This window comes from Phocoena phocoena, chromosome 9, assembly GCF_963924675.1.
Source record: "Phocoena phocoena chromosome 9, mPhoPho1.1, whole genome shotgun sequence".
In the NCBI taxonomy this organism is placed as follows: Eukaryota; Metazoa; Chordata; class Mammalia; order Artiodactyla; family Phocoenidae; genus Phocoena; species Phocoena phocoena.
In genome coordinates, this window is record NC_089227.1 from 94,149,527 (window position 1) to 94,165,430 (window position 15,904).

Here is a 15,904-nt window from a genome sequence, read left to right on the forward strand (position 1 = left end):
AGAAAGGAAGAGCCTTCCAGAAGACTGGCTCTCGGAGTGTGGCCCCTCGACCAGCAGCACCAGAATCACGTGGGAATTCAGGAGAAAGGCACATTGTTAGGCCCGACCCCTGACCTACTAAGTCAGAAATTCTGAGATGGAGCCCAGCAGCTTGCTTTTAACAAGACTTCCGAGTCATCCTGAGGGATGCCAGAGCTTGGGAACCAGTGTGGTAGAGAGACCCCTAGACCAGTACTGTCTGTGAAAACAACAGTCACGGACGTCTCTACTAACTATATGTAGGCACCGTGACAAAGCTTTACGTGTGTTATTTATGTCTTTACATATTTATTTATTACTTTATGTGTATTCTTTATGTCTCACTATTTATCATCATCATTCCCACTTTACAGATAAGGAGACTGGAGTTTAAAAAGCTTCAGTAACTTGCCCAAGGTCCACAGATGTAAGTAGAGGGCGTGGGTGGGAGCCCCGCAGTCTGGCTACAGGAAATGACCTTGCCTGAGGAGCGGGGCCTCAGCGCCTCAGGTACAGTGCCCAGCGGAGCCCCCGGAACTTAAGTGAGGAAGCCTGGTCAGCTAGTCCCAGCCCTGTCTCCTCACATCCCGCACCCTTTGGCCTCTTCAGATTTCAGTTTCATCTGGGGAAATTAGGAGACAAAGTTTGGGTTCAAATGGGTCAATTAACGTACTTGAAAGTTTTCAAAAATGACACATAGGTGTTATTTGCGTATCTCCTCCCTACATCCCAACACACAGCTTGAGAAAGGCACACAGGTAACTAACCAGCTTCCCCTCGGATCCCCTGATCACTACCCACATTCTTCTCGCCCCCTCAGGTGGCCAAGCTGACAGTGCCGCCGCTTAAGTCTAACAAAAAATAAGGAAAGGCTGCCCCCTGCTGCCCAAATGGTGAATGACCTCACTCGGCACCTGCCTGACAGGTCTAAATTCCTTTCACCCCACCCCACCCCCCAAATAAAAGCTTCGCGGGCACTTGGGCTACTAACAGTGTGTGACACAGTGGCAAAGATCTGGGACAAACCCCATCAGGATAAAAAGTAGTTGTGAAACCAAGACAGGGTGGTATTCTTTGTAAGTCCAAATCGGGATGAGAGTCCCCAGCTAGATGGTCAAAAGGAAACTCTTACTTAGGGAGTAAATTCGTGACAGGCAAAAAGGGTTAATAAGGAAAATACTATATGGAACTAGATCAAAGTAAATCAGTACATTGATGAAAGTTCCTCAATGTGGAAAGGGAACAAGGAAGAGGCCTTGCCACCTTCCGACTGATAAAAGCAATTGATGACCTTTTATTGGGCTACTGTGAGACCTGTCACTATTCCTGAGTTAAATAAACAGACTGTCTCCCCTTTTTCCCTAAATTCTAAGAGCCATGCCAGTTGCGGCCAGCTCTCGCACCACCAGACAGCGCTCTGCTGTGCTTCCAGCTAACAGCTGCCCTTCTCAAGGACAAGCAGTGGGTCCCAGGACTGGTGCAGAAGTGGAAACACCCAGGGTCACTTTGTGCTTAATTGTTTATTTAAATGCAAATTAATAAACCTAGAGATTTTGAGCTCAAAGTATCCTGGGGACTACTCAGAAATATGTATTTTTCACGAGCCTCTTCGGTGATTAGAGACTCACTGAGCAAATTCAAGACAGTACAACAGCTTCTTGTATACACTGGTCTTCTTTGGAAAAAACGAGTTTGTAAATAAAACAAGTATCTTTTTTCTCTAGTGGCAGATTTTTAAATATCGCTTAAAGCAGTATTTTGCTGTTGTTTTTCTTTTTAAATTTTATTAAGTTTTACTTTAAAAGAAAATAGATAACAGCTATGTTATCTATTTAAAATAAAATAGCTATGTATGGCTCAAAAATCAACACAATGAAGTTGACACTGAGAAATGTTAATTTTCCTTATACTCTGTGTCCTCCACCCATTCCTTTTTTTTTTCTTAACGTCTTCATTGGAGTATAATTGCTTTACGATGGTGTGTTAGTTTCTGCTTTATAACAAAGTGAATCAGCTATCCACTCATTCTTAACAGGTAATCATTTTATCCATCACTTTTGTATCCTTCCATTGTTTCTTCACGCAGCATCAAACAGAAGTGTAATTCGTATTTTAATAATAAGTATTATTCTTACTTTGTTAGACAAAGGCAGCATACAGGAGCCTTATTCTACAGCTTGTTTTTATCCAGTTAACATTATATCTTAGAAAGCTTTCCACAGCAGTATGAAACATTTTCATTCTTTTTTAGCATTGAATAATATTCTGTGTGAATGTTTCACAATTTATTTACCCAATCCCTTACTAATGGGCACTTGAATTTTTTCCCAATCTCTCTGCTATTCCAAATAATGCAAATACTTTACACACTTTTTTTTTTTTTGTATGCAAGAGTAATTACAGGATAAACTGTCAAAGGTGGGATTTCTAGGTGAAAAGGTAAGCACATTTGTAATTTTTATAGATATTTCCAAATTGCTCCCATGAAGAGTCGTATTATTTTGCACCCACGGGCAATCAATGTGTAAAAGTGCATATTTCACCAGAAACCAGCCAGTAGAATGGTCTTCCATAATTCAATTGTCAATCATATTGGTGAAAAGTGACATTTCAATGCAGTTTTACTTTGTATTTATCATTGCAAGTTTTCTTTTTCCTATGGTTAAGCACCATTTGGATCTTTTTTTTTTGGAACCTCTGTTCTTTGCCATTTTTATTGGGCTCTGGGGTATTTTCTAATTGATTTCTGGGAGTTCATCGTCACGGGGAGATCAGCCCTCATGACGAGAATCACTAATGCTTTCCCCATACTGTCATTTATCTTTAGATTCTGCGTCTATTTCCCCCTGTAAGCGTGTTATCATTATGTGATCGAGTGTCTTTTTTTCTTCTAGATGTTGTCATAGTTTAAAAGGCAGCGAAAGGAAGCGCCATCTAGTGAAATGAGATGCAGACCACTCAGCTGGAGGTTCAATTTCAAGGTCATCTCGTGCAGGGAGAATAAAATATCTACCAAAAACTTAAAATGTTTCTGCCCTTCAGGGAAAAGAGGGAGAAGACCTTGACCGTCATCACTTGGCCGTGTGATTGTATTTGAACGTCCCTCGGGCTGTATTCATTCTCCACACCTGGTTCCCCCAGTGCCCTCCACTGAACTCGAATGTCTAAAGTCCACAGTGAGAAGTGCAGCCGCTGATGACACATGTGGTCCCCCCTCACCTCACACTGTTTAGAAATACAGCTCTCAGCCAGCACTTTATCTACCCCTGGGAAAGCCCTTCCTCTATGTAGCTTGTGGCCAATTCTCCTTCAGACCACCCTGGAGGTTCAGAATTGGGCCAACGGGGCAGAGTCTGGGTACCGAGTGCTGAAAGGTGTGACCTCCGGTGTGGCCAGCATCGGAGCAGTCCCGAGATAGAAAGGGGCTGCTACTATGACGCCCGCTTGCAGAGGGGCAGATACCAGGGAAAGCAGCCCCTGATGCAAAGACACACGGCTCTGAGGCGCTAAGAAGGTCCTGAAGAAAGGGCATGGGCACGAGGAGGGAGCCCCCTGGCCGGGTCCGTCCTCCCCACCACTTGCACCTGGGGTGGTGATGTCACTGCCTCGCCCTCCAGTGCCCTCACAGGGGCAGCTGCTCTGGTGGTTTCTCCCAGACTCCAACTTGGAGGGGCAGACGCATGGGAGGAGCCGTTTTTGTATAAAGCTGTAACATTGTGAGGACTGGGGGCCCACGGTGATTCAACCCTACGGGAATCCTTTACAAAAACCTTTCTGCCTGTCCCAATTCCCACCGTCCTTCCATTCTTCTCCCGGGTCACAGGCCCAAGGGTGGTTTGGGTCAGAATGTCTCCACCTTCCCCCTGTCCACCTGTCAAGCCCAGGCCATGGAGAAGGACAGGCCTGGATCAGAGCTGAAGCTTGCAGGCAGAAAGGCCAGACATAAGAAGATGCCTCTGTGGCCTCATGGGTGAAGACCTTAGAGAGACCCCTTTATCCCACCCTCCCCCTCCCCCCACCCAAGGACAAGGTCAATGGGAAGGTACATGGGAGGTGACCGTTCTACGAAGGAAGAAGCCAGCACTACCCAGCCCTCCAGGGACAGTCACGGGTCTCTGGGACCCTGCCCTCCTCGCCAGGCCCACATCCTTCTGATGGACCCTCAGGAAGAATCAAAAAACAGGGCACAGGGCTCTCTGGATGGACTCTGCCCATGCTCCATGGCCCCAAGAGTCAAAAGTCGAAAACATTCTTCTGTACAATATCTGTAGAGCACAGGAGGGGGTTCCTAGTCCCAGAGTCCACCAGGCACCAACCAAAACCCCCTCCTCTCTGCACTCCTCGCATTTGTTTTCCTCCTTACTCCGCATCACTGTGCAAACACTGAAGTCTTCTTCGGAGAAGGCACCAGGCTCACGGTCGTAGGTAAGACATAATCCAGGCCTTTCCTGGCCCCTTGTAGGGGAAGGCGGGTCCCAAGAGTGCATTGTAAGGCGGCTGTATTCTGATGTGCTATGACTATACCTTCGGCCCAGGGACCAAGCTGACTGTTGTAGGTAAGGCCAGGGTGTCCAGGTGGGTACCACGAGGGAGCACTCTCTCGGGGAATGTGGGAGGGAAGGGCTGACCCAGCTCCTGGGTCTTGGGGCCCTGGAAGGTTCTGGAATGGTATGCAGAGTGTTTGAAGGGGGCTGGTGGCTCTGTGAGAGAAGGGAGCCATGAACACCCTAACCTCTCCCAGAATCCCAGCAGACAAGGAGAGGTTTTGAAGTGAATCTGGGAGGCTGTGCTTTGGAGACACTTACTATTTTGGGGAAGGAAGCCGGATCACTGTCATAGGTAAGCTAGTCAGGGCTGGAGGGCTGGGAACCTACAGGGAGGGGCAGGGTCCAGGTGGAGCCTCCGATAGGGGTGCCTAGGTTAAAGCGTGTTTTTAGCAGAAAAATCTGAATTCTCGTCTTGATGAATTCTTATCTTGATGAGATGGACAGCCTCCATCTCCAATAGTTTCATAGGCTCGCTGTGCCAAGCCTGGGTCTCCCTACCGAGAGGCAAGTAGTCTCAGCTGGAAAGGGGTCTCCGTGTCCATCTTCCGTCTCCTTGGAGGGTGCCCATCGTGGCCACGGTAGATGGGAGGGCATCTGGCCTTGGATCCGTCAGTCCTGCCGTTTCTCTCCCTCGCGTAGAAAGGAGATGGACACAGGAGAGGGGGGTGAGAAGTCTCACAGGGGGCCAAACTGGTCCTCTGACCGCAGCTTTTCAGGTTGTACAGTTGTCACCAGCTCCACCTCCGGGGGTTAAAATTCCACCAAGGAAGGGGACAGGAGGGCTGCAGGTGGACCGGCGGAGGGGTGGGGAAAGAATGGGAGGCGCAGGCACAGTTTCCCTACCGGGCTTTCGTGTTCTGTGACTAATGAAAGCCTGTATTTTGGCAGTGGAACGAAGCTTTCTGGGCTGGGTAAGTAAAGGTCTTCCCTGGGAATGATATATTGTAAGGCTGGAGTTCTAGAAGTTCCCTTTAGAGAAGGCAGGGACTGAGAACACAGCAGAGAAAAGGCGGAGAGTGTGGGTGAGTGGAGAAGGTGCTAGGACCCCCAGAAGTTCTGGGGAGAAGCTCGTTTCTGGAAAGAAGGGCCCCATACCGGCTGCTCTGGGGTTTGCCACGCCCGTGTTATACTGTGGAGCAACCGGGCGCGGCACTTTGGAGGTGGGACTTGACTCCCTATCCTGGGTAAGGCGCAAGAACCGGGAGACGGGGCCACTGTCCCTTGGACCCGGAGTGTCTACCTCTCCATCCAGCCCCGGTGGGAGAGGGTTGAGTAAACCCTGGTCCCTGTGGGGCTTCCGGGGAGCTGGAAGATGAGGCTTGTTTGATTCCTGTTTGTCCTCTAAGTCTTCAGCCCATCAACTGCTTCCTTACTCTTCTGTCGGTGGTCCATTCCTCCTTCTTCTGTGCGTGGATCGGCCCCTCCTAAGTCTCTTCCTCTTTCCCCTCTTTCCCCAGAGTGTGCTTAGGCCTTTCTCCTAGTGGGATCCCTTTGGTCCTGAGCCGTGAATCCAGGCAGGGAAAGGTGGCCATCTCTGCCCTCAAGGAGCTAAGACTAACGCTCTGGCTGGAGACCTCTGGGGGGTTTTCCTACAGCCTCCTGCAGTTGTGTTCCTATAATTCGCCCCTCCACTTTGGGACCGGGACCAGGCTCACCGTGACAGGTATCGGACAGGGAGGGAGGTGTAAGGAGGGGGTCAGAGCTGCCCTTTCTTTCCGGAGCATCTCCAGCTTGCTCCGCTGTGTGCGATGCAGCTCTTCGGCCGAGGGCTCAGAGGAGCTGTGCTTCTGTGCTTCGTCTCCTGGCTTTGTGTTTTCTCGTTCTCCTTCTCGTTGTTCTCCAAGACTCCCCTCCTCTCTCCCGATTTAGCGGGTGTGCTGCTTTACTTTCCCCTTCTCATCTGATCTTCTCCATTTCCCCCCCTCCTTCTAACTCTGATCCTGCACTGGTGACCCCGTTTTGGGGAACAGCTCCGTCTTCTATGTTAAAATCCACCCCCAACACCTCCTTCCAGTTCAGAGTGCTGTCCTCGCCTTACTTGAGTCCTTCTCTGTCTCCAAGATCCATGTGTGTCTTCCTGAGGTGGTTTAAGGACTCAGGAGGCCATAGGGGAGCAGCTTGGTGAGACTGAGGGGGCTTGAGGGGGACTCCTGAGCCCTGAAGGCCGAGGTCCATGTCACGGCATCATGTGAGTTTGCAGGGGTGGCCCTGGGGAACACTGCGCTTGCTGGGGGTCAGAGGAGGTAGGTCTGAATAAACTGTTACAACTGGAAACTTACACCGTCTTAGCAACAGCCAGGGCGGAAAGAAGAGAAGCAGGCTGAGGCCCCGTGCTCTCAAACCTCAGGATCTGTGCTGAGATCAGCGAGTCAGAGGCCCATCGTGAAACACTAACGCACCATTACCACCCTCTGGAGGAAGCAGGCAGGTGGGAGAAGCAGGGCAAGGGTGAGATGGGCCTGGGCTGGAGCTATAGACATGGCCAGAGCAGCAGGCCACAGAGGTTCTACCAGATTGGTTGGCCGGGGCAGGCTTTGTCCTGCAGATGGGAGCGCGAGCTAGGGAGTGTCATGGAAATTGGAAAGTACAAATCACTGGGATTCAAAATGCCTGGGTTCTGGGGAAGGAGGGGCTCATGCAATTTGCAAAGTGACCTAAACTGTCTCAGGTCCTCTGAGATGTATAAAACAGAGATGACAATGGTAGTCTCTTGGGGTCCTGAAACTGTAAGGGACTAAATCACCTTTACAAAGGTAAATCCTTTGTAAAGGATTTACCCTCTTGTAGCCATCCTTTTCATTCTTGTGTCACAGAGTATGCCTTTTTCCAAACCCGTGTCTCAATTTTGCCATTAGAAACATTTCCCAAACTTGGATAAAGTGGAGGCGTCTGGGTTTGCCATACTTCTGCTCCACAAACTCATTCCTAGAACAGAGCCAAACAGAGGGCACAGTACATTCTGGCAACAAGGAGGGTGCTTGAAAGGTAGACGTGTTTTTTTCCCATTCCTCCATGTCTTCACGTGAGGGCCTGCCTTCCAACAATTCCAGAGATTCTCTCCCTTCTGTCAGGCATGTCAAAGGGCCTGGGACTTTATAATATGAACCCTCTGACGAACTGGTCCTCGGACTTTGGGATTTGTTCGTTTCCAAGCTTTTGCTGCTTTTATGAATATAAAACGTGGCTGGAGCTAGGATTCAAAAGCGGGGAGAGAGGTTTGCTGGGCACTGGAAATAAGAAAGGGTTCAACCATCCTCGACACCCGGAGCGCCCTGGGGTAGCAGTCGGTATGGAACATCAGATAGGATAATAGCCAGAGGCACGGGGGCTCCACAAAGCAGGTTACATGAAAATCAAAACAAAAGGTGAGTTGGGTAGAGTATAGAGAAAAGAATATGTCAGATGCAACGGGAAAAGTATCTCTTCTGGGGAAGAATGTCTAAATCTAATTAATAGGTGCTGTCACTCAAACAGATAAGCGCATACACCCTGCAAAAAACAGGAAAACGATCATCGGAAAAAGTCAGTTTAGTTCTCAGAATCATGCTGCTGGTAGGAATCCTCTACCTCAAAATCCAGGCTTATTTCAACTCTACTGTAATCGCTTCTAAGTCTGAAAAGTTAGTCATGCACCGAAGAGGGATTTAAGCTAGGAAGAAAATAGATATTCGATGGCTAATCCTCCAGGGCCCCAAGTACAGGGCTTTTCAAACACAGCCAAGAAAATCAGGGTATAATGCCACCTTAGGGACTCTTGGGAGGCAGTCAGTAGTGAGTGCCCATTGAGGGGAGAGAGAAGTGGCAAGGCTGAGGGAGACTAACAGCAGGGAATGCGGATGGTGACGCCCAAACGAATCACCCCTGCCTCTCCCTGCTCCACACTCAGCTTCCAGGAAAGTGGAGAATCAAGCCACAAAGTGGAGTCATGATTCTGTGCTTTTCACAAAACTTGCCCTTTGACAAAGTACTTGCAGGTGTGTGATTTGTCAAGCACTCACTACAACGCTGTGGGGAAGATATTACCCCATTTTTCAGCTGCAGAAATGACGGCCAGCGAGGTTGCAGGTCACAGAAGTAGTAAGAGGCAGGGTCTAGCCTGGAACGCTTCCCAATCCAGCAAAATCTCCATCACAAATACCCCTTCCAATTTCACAACCACTGTAAATCCCCAAGCCAAGCTGATTCTCTGCAAATTGGGGTGACCTCATGCAGCGTCCAGATTACCTTGTCCAGAGAGAAGCCAGGGAGAAGGAGGGTGGTCCCAGTCTGTGCCAGGGGAGGAGGGGAAGAGGGAGGACTTCTTGGTAGCCTCTTCCCACTGTGCTCCTACAATGAGTTGCACTTCGGGCCAGGGACCAGGCTCACTGTGCTAAGCAAGGAGGTTGCTCCAGGGAGGAGGGAGGATGGGCTGCCCAGGCTGGATAACCCCTTGAACCCTAGCTTTGGGGGTGTGGGCGCTGGACCCTCCTAGGCTGCTGTCTGAGAAGGCAAAGTTTGCTCCTGGGTCCCAGGGCTGTGTGGATACCACACAGCTGTATTCTGGGGATGGCTCCAAGCTGACTGTGCTGGGTAAGGAGGGCAGCTGGGGTCCCTGAGCGCTCGCTCGGGCGGGCTGGAGAGAGGTGGGCTGCTGCCCATCTCCATTTGGGGCTGTGCTCGGGGTCGGTGGGGGCTTGGGCTGAGTCCCGGACATCAGGAGAGGGCAGCAGCGGTTTTTGTCCTGGGCCTCAGGGCTGTGAGCCAAAACACTCAGTACTTCGGCGGGGGCACCCGGCTGACTGTGCTAGGTGAGCGGAGTGCCCTGGGGCGTTAGCGGAGCGGGGCGTTCAGGACGCCAGCAGGGCCGCGGGACCCCTTTTTGTGCTGAGCCCTGAAGCTGTGAGCACTGACACTCAGTACTTCGGCCCGGGCACGCGGCTCCTGGTGCTAGGTGAGCGGGGACGCTGCCGTCGGGGACGCGGCGGGACGCGCGGAGGGTGTTTGCGCGGCGCCGGGGGGCCGTGACTCAGCCCCGGTACTTCGGGCCGGGCACGCGGCTCCTGGTGCTAGGTGAGCGCGGGCGGCGCGCCTCGGTTTGGGTGGGGAGCCCCGGGGCTGTGCTTTACAGCCGCCGCCCTGCCTTTCGGGGCCGGCAGCCGGCTGACCGTGGTGGGTGAGTGTCCGCGGGCGCGGCAGCGGCGGCGGGGCGGGTTGGAAGGTCGGACCCGGGCACCTGGTCCCCTCCCTGCGCTGGAGCCGGGCGCTGGGACCCGGAGGGCGAGTGGCTGGGCGCTGAGGGGTTTGCGTGCTGGACTGGGACTCTGTGCTCCTATGAGCGGTATTTCGGCCCAGGCACCAGGCTCACGGTCACAGGTGAGATTTGGCTGTGTCTGCCTGCCTTCCTTTCGCAGCCCATCGTGTCCCCGGAGATGGGTGGGGAGGGCTGCAGCTGGGCTGTGTTGCCAGTTGTCCGTCTGTGGGGTCAGCTCTGCAAGGGATGAGGGGCCTGGGATGGGGTACTCCTGGTCCAGGAACAGAGACAGAGGGCAGGGTTGGGGAGGGGCTTTGGTCTCTTTGTTTCTGAGATATTTAGGGACAGGGTGAGCATTGGAGAAAGAGGATTTATTGGGACTCTGAGAGCTGCTGGATTGGAGAAAAAGACCATGGAGGGCAATCTGGGAAGGGCAGGAGGGGGTGTAGCTGATGCAAAGGGGAGAATGAGCCCGAGGGGCAGGAACAAGCAGGGGTGAGCACAGGACGTGGCCCCCTGCACAGCCGGCTCCTGGGAGGTGCAGATGGAGGCTTCCACTGAGCAGAGGAGAAAAAGGATGACAGACAAGAGTGTGGAACAGAGAGGTGAGAGAGATAAACCCCAGGCATGAGGGAGAGAATCAAGGTCAGCGGGGTTTGTTGATTTACCGTTTAGAAGTTTGGATTTGAAATTAGCTTTAAAACCTCTTCCTCTCTTCCTAAGCCCAGACCCCTGAGGGCCAGGCCGTGTGTACAGCACATGGGGGCTAGATGGGAACCTGGGCCACTGGGTGGATTTACTCACCAAACGTACCCCCCTCATCCCCTAGCGGGAAATCTCCCTCCTCACACCAAGTCTTCTAGGTTAAACAGCCAGGTGGGGCAGGACATACATTAAGATGCAGGTATTTTGCTTGAGAGCTGAGGGACATTCCCTGGAGGATCTTAGGCTCTTTGTGCTGGAAAAGGACCTTCAAGGTCACCTGTCCTGGGGAGTATTGAGCTGCCAGAGGGGGAGAAGCCCTCAATACTAGTATATTTACCTGGATGATTTGACAACAGCAAGGGTGTTTGCAGTTAGGCTAATTAAGATGGAGCCAATGGGGATCAGCTGAAGTGTTTGTTCCCAGAGGAAAGCTGGGTTTCTGTGATCAGCCAGGGTGGAGAAAAGCAGGATACCTCAGAACCAGGTAAATCTGGGTCCCAAGCCCTGGCCCTTTAATGATCCAGAACCTCGGAAAAGTGAATCTGTGTGCACAGGTCACACACCCAGGAAGCCAGCCCTCTAGTCAGGTCACATCCAGGGAAATGTGAAGAGTCGGTTAGAAGAACATTTTCTCCATCTTCCAGCCTAAACTAGATCTCTTTAGAGTGAGATGTCTTCCTTTTAACAGAATTGCTCAGAAACAAACAAAACAATCGACAAAAAGCAAAGAGCAGAATAACATGATGTAGGAGGGCCGAGAAGCAATGAGCCAGCCAAATGGGAAGGCCGCAGGGGCATTAACTGGACCGCCTTCACCTGGAGCCCTGGAGGACGCCACACACCAGGGGCTTAGTTGTAGCAAGACAGCTGAGAGCAGAAGTTGCTCTGATGATCTCACATGCCTATTTAGGAAGCTTGCTGGTAGGGTAGAGTAGAATACGTGGAACCAAAGGGACAAAATCGGCTGAAGATGCCTGCGTTTGAAACATAGGGAGATGGCTATCTGCCTGGGCTGAGGAAACGCAGGGGTACCTGGAGGCAGAGGAATGGCTAGGATGACCCGCTGAAGCAGCAGAAAGAAAGAAAACCTCCCGTTCTCATGAGCACACCCTAATACAAAAGGCTGTCCTCACGTGGTGCCCCCAAACATGCCATCTGTATACTGTCCTCTGAAGAAAAACCCCCAACCCCCAAATGACCCCCTTAGCCCCAAATCCCCTTTACTCCTCGACCCCTGAGACTCACATACAAGTAACCCAGCTGAGGGCAGGGGCTTTCTGAATCCTTATGTCATTTCATCTCCACCCCCGCGCTGGACAGTCGGTGTTGGGATTCTCCCTTCACAGGCAGGAAAAATGATGCAGAGGCAATGAGAGACTGTCTAAAGTCACGTTGGTGGGCAGAGTCAGTTCCAAGCTTTGAATTCCGTTCTTCTGCCTCCAATCCACTGCTCTATGTAAATAACTACTACATATTATGGGGAGAAAAAGACAGGTAAGCTTTTCTTGATGGATAAGAAATCAAATAAGGGGAAAGAAGAGACATTACTCAGAATGTCGGGCAGCGCCATTTGTAAGGCCACCTTAGGGGCTGGGGACACGGGAGACAGGCCTGTCGTAGGGTCAATACAAAGGCCAGGCAGGCCGAGGGAGCACAGTCACAGAGGAGCGGGTGGTGACCCCCAAACAAACAACCAGGACCTACGACCACGTAATTTCCTTTTACGATGACCCCGTGGCCCCATTCCCTGTGCTCCCAACTCACACGCGCAGGCGGCCCTCCGGGCACCCGTGCTCCCAACCCCTCTCCCTTCCAGACGACCTGAGCAAGGTGACCCCACCCAAGGTGGCTGTGTTCGAGCCGTCGGCAGCAGAGATCTCGCGGACCCAGAAGGCCACGCTCGTGTGCCTGGCCACGGGCTTCTACCCCGACCACGTGGAGCTGAGCTGGTGGGTGAACGGGAAGCAGGTCGAGACGGGGGTCAGCACGGACCCTCAGCCCCACAAGGAGGACCCCAGCCGCAATGACTCCAGCTACTGTCTGAGCAGCCGGCTGAGGGTCTCCGCCACCTTCTGGTACAACCCTCGCAACCTCTTCCGCTGCCAAGCCTGGTTCCACGGGGTCTCGGACGAGGACGAGTGGAAGCAGGACACGCCCAAACCCGTCACCCAGAACATCAGTGCCGAGGTCCGGGGCCGCGCAGGTGAGCCGCTCCGGGAGGGTTCGGCAAGGAGGGAGGCAGAGCAGACGGAAGGGGAGGTCCAGGGAGGAGAGCAGAGAGACTAGATGCAGAATAAAGGGGAGGGTGTGGGAAGCCCACCGTGAGGGAGGACAGGGTACCTCGGGCTACTTCCTCCCCCACATCCCAGATCGTCAGCCCAACTCAGCTGTGCTGAAAGGTCCCCCTCCCTACGCGCCCGCACAGCTCAGGGTCTGAGCAGTGGGTCCTCATCCCCTTCAGTGCTGCCATGTTCCGTGACCTTCGAGGATGCTGTGGCCCCATCGCCAAAACAGAAGGAAGGCGCTGCTAGGACTCTGACCAGAGGCTGCCCTGAGCCTGGGAGTCTGTGCTCACTACAAGTCTGCCTTAGGTTTTTGTTTTTCTTGGTTTTTTTGAAAGCAGCTCAAAATACCACACATTTGTTATTGTATAGTTTCGATGGGTCAGGAATGTGGGCATAACTTAGCTGGCTCATCTTCCTCAGGAGGCTGCAATCAGGTGTCAGCCAAAGCTGGAGTCTTCTCTGAAGGCTCAACTCGGGAAGGATCCACTTCCAAGCTCACATGGTTGTTGGCAAGAGTTAGCACCTTGCCAGCTATTGGGCTGAGGAAGGCTGGCTTAGTTTTGAATCTGCTTTTGACGATGGACTCTCTCATCCATTTCCCTCCCCCTTTTTTCTTTCAGACTGTGGCCTCACCTCAGGTAAGTGGCCCCCTGCTCCTTTGTCTCCATCTCCCATGGTCTTTTCTCTGGAACCAGAGAATGCAAAACCCATGAACCCTGGTGGGGCATGGAAGGGTGGGTGGTGCGTGGGCAAGGAGACCAGAGATCCCTGCTCACAGGTACCTACCTGCTCTCCCTTCCTGCCAACAGCATCCTACCAGCAAGGGGTCCTGTCTGCCACCATCCTCTATGAGATCCTGCTGGGGAAGGCCACCCTCTATGCTGTGCTGGTCAGCGCCCTGGTGCTGATGGCCATGGTAAGGACGAGGGCAGGATGGGACAGGTGATTGAAGGGAGAGGGTGGAATGTCATGAAGGGTAACTGAGGGAGTCTCAGAGTCATGTCCTGGCACCTCAATGGAGCTATAGTGGGGCTGCCAGACGGGGGACAACGTCTGAGGTCATCACAGAATGTAGCTTTAGAAGATGGGGAGAATCAACTAGCTCTACCCGAAATCAATCCCTAGAGTCAGCTTCCTCTGACCCACTCGTACTGTTCGGTGACCCCTGGCACTCTGACAATGTCCTCTTTTCCTCAGGTTAAGAAAAAGGATTCCTGAGACCAGCTCCAAAAGTGCATCCCGAGTCATTCTTCATCCTCTCCTTGGCTGTTCCTTAACATGTTTCCAGTCTGTGTTCCTCAAGAGTTTCTCTCTCTCCACCTTCTTTTATCTCCTTCCTACATGGATATGTCCCTTCTCTCAGCTTCCCTGCAGACTGAGCTCCTCCCCACCGAATCTGAAATTGATTAAAGTAATAAAAGTGTCATGGTGGGCTTGACTGTGTCCCGGGAGCGTCTATGGAGTTCTGCGCTTCCCTGTTCTACCTCTGATTTAGGGAAATCACCACCCCTCAGGCATACAGAGTGATGGACCCTCGTCTCTGACCAATGTCGATTCCTCCTGTTTGTCCTGATGGAGGGTGGACCCCATGGTCCACACCTGGGTATTCTGGGCCCCAGTGGGTAGGGTTAGTTTGAAGGGCAAGGAGCTGGACTCTGGAAAACCTGCATATTGATGGCATAAGGATGAATGGAGGTGAACCGTAACCCCCAGCTCAGCGCTGGACGGAGGACAGGGCGACCTGCAGGTTAGAATGTCTGATCATTTCTCAATTCCAGATTCAAGTTTCACTCCTTACACATTTAGAGTTTATCTGTGTTGGTTCTTAACACTTCCATCTTGTCTGCTTTCAGAATTTGGGCATAAGATTTAGTTCTACTTTGCCGAAGTTAGAATCCTAAAGAAGGCATAGAGTTGAAAACACGGAAGTGTGAAACCTGGAGATTTCGTGGAGGTGGGACACATAGAGTCAGGCCTTGAGGAGGAATGGAGAAGGGGAGCAGGGTCCACTGGGGGCTGGGGTGCTGCACCTGAGGGTCTCTTCCAACAGGCTCCTTCACTTGATGGAGTGGAGACCAGGTCACCCCAAATGTAGTGTGTTGCGTGCACCCACCTGGGTGGAGACTGTTCCCTTACTGGGGTAAATGCTACCGCACGTTACAATCACTGTGGTAGAACACTGCACCCAGGGAGGAGAGGAATGCCATCGGGACAGAAGACAGACCATTGAGAGAGGCTCTGGGTAAGTTAGTTGAGGCAGAACGCTGGGGGTGAGAAAGCAGTTCTGAAAGCTGGGAGAGGGTGGGGAAAGTGGAGTCCTTATAGCCTGCTTTGTTCCAGGATTCGGGCTGGCGCATGTGTTGTCCCAGCCAATCCCCACAATGATCCCAGAAGCAGGTGTTTTTCTCCCAACTTCATATGTGAAGAAACCACAGTTCATAGATCAAATGACTGGTAAGCTGTGAAACTGGCACATTCTTCTGAAGACGGCAGTTCAGGAAGTTTTTCCCAAGTCGTGACCAAGAAGCTGTGTTTGCTCACAAAATCGCTGGGTGACCTTAGATCAGCTGCTCCCAGAGTGTGGGCCAGGACCTGTAGCAACAGACTGAGGACACCTCGATTCCCGAGTATATTTGTTCCCCAGGGGTGCTGTAACAAAGACCTGATGGTTTAAAGCAATAGAAATGTATTCTCTCACGGTTCTGGGGGGCAAAAGTCAAAATCAAGGTGTTGGCAGGGCCACGGTCACTTCCAAAGTTGTAAGGAAGAATCCTTCCTTGCTTCTTCCCATTTCTGGTGGCTCCTGGCCTCCTTGGCTCATGGTGGCATCACCCCAACCTTCTATTTCTGTCTTCATGTCTCCTTCTTCCCTGTATCTCTGTGTGTAAGCTTCCTTCTTTCTCTTACCAAGACCCGAGTCATTGGATTTAGGGCACACCCTAAGTTCAGAAGGATCTCGTCCCAAGATTCTCAAATAACACCTGCAAAGATCTTATTTCCAGATTAGGTCACGGCCTGAGGTTCTGGGTGGGCGTGAATTCGGGGTGACATTATTCATCCCACTACACTGCGTATCAGGAGCGGGAGACGAGGGGTTCTCTGGACCCAGCTCACGCAGG

General features: G+C 51.9%; 1 gene segment (V, D, J or C); it reads left to right on the forward strand.

Annotated features, from left to right (window-relative positions):
- The window catches only part of LOC136127812 (T cell receptor beta constant 1-like), a 129,837-nt gene extending 115,619 nt beyond the window's left edge, over positions 1-14,218 (forward strand). The window contains 5 exon segments of the C gene segment in view: positions 4,531-4,574; positions 12,317-12,703; positions 13,406-13,423; positions 13,595-13,701; positions 13,983-14,218. Coding sequence covers positions 4,531-4,574; positions 12,317-12,703; positions 13,406-13,423; positions 13,595-13,701; positions 13,983-14,003 — 577 coding nt within the window.
- Positions 14,219-15,904: the final 1,686 nt, after the last annotated feature.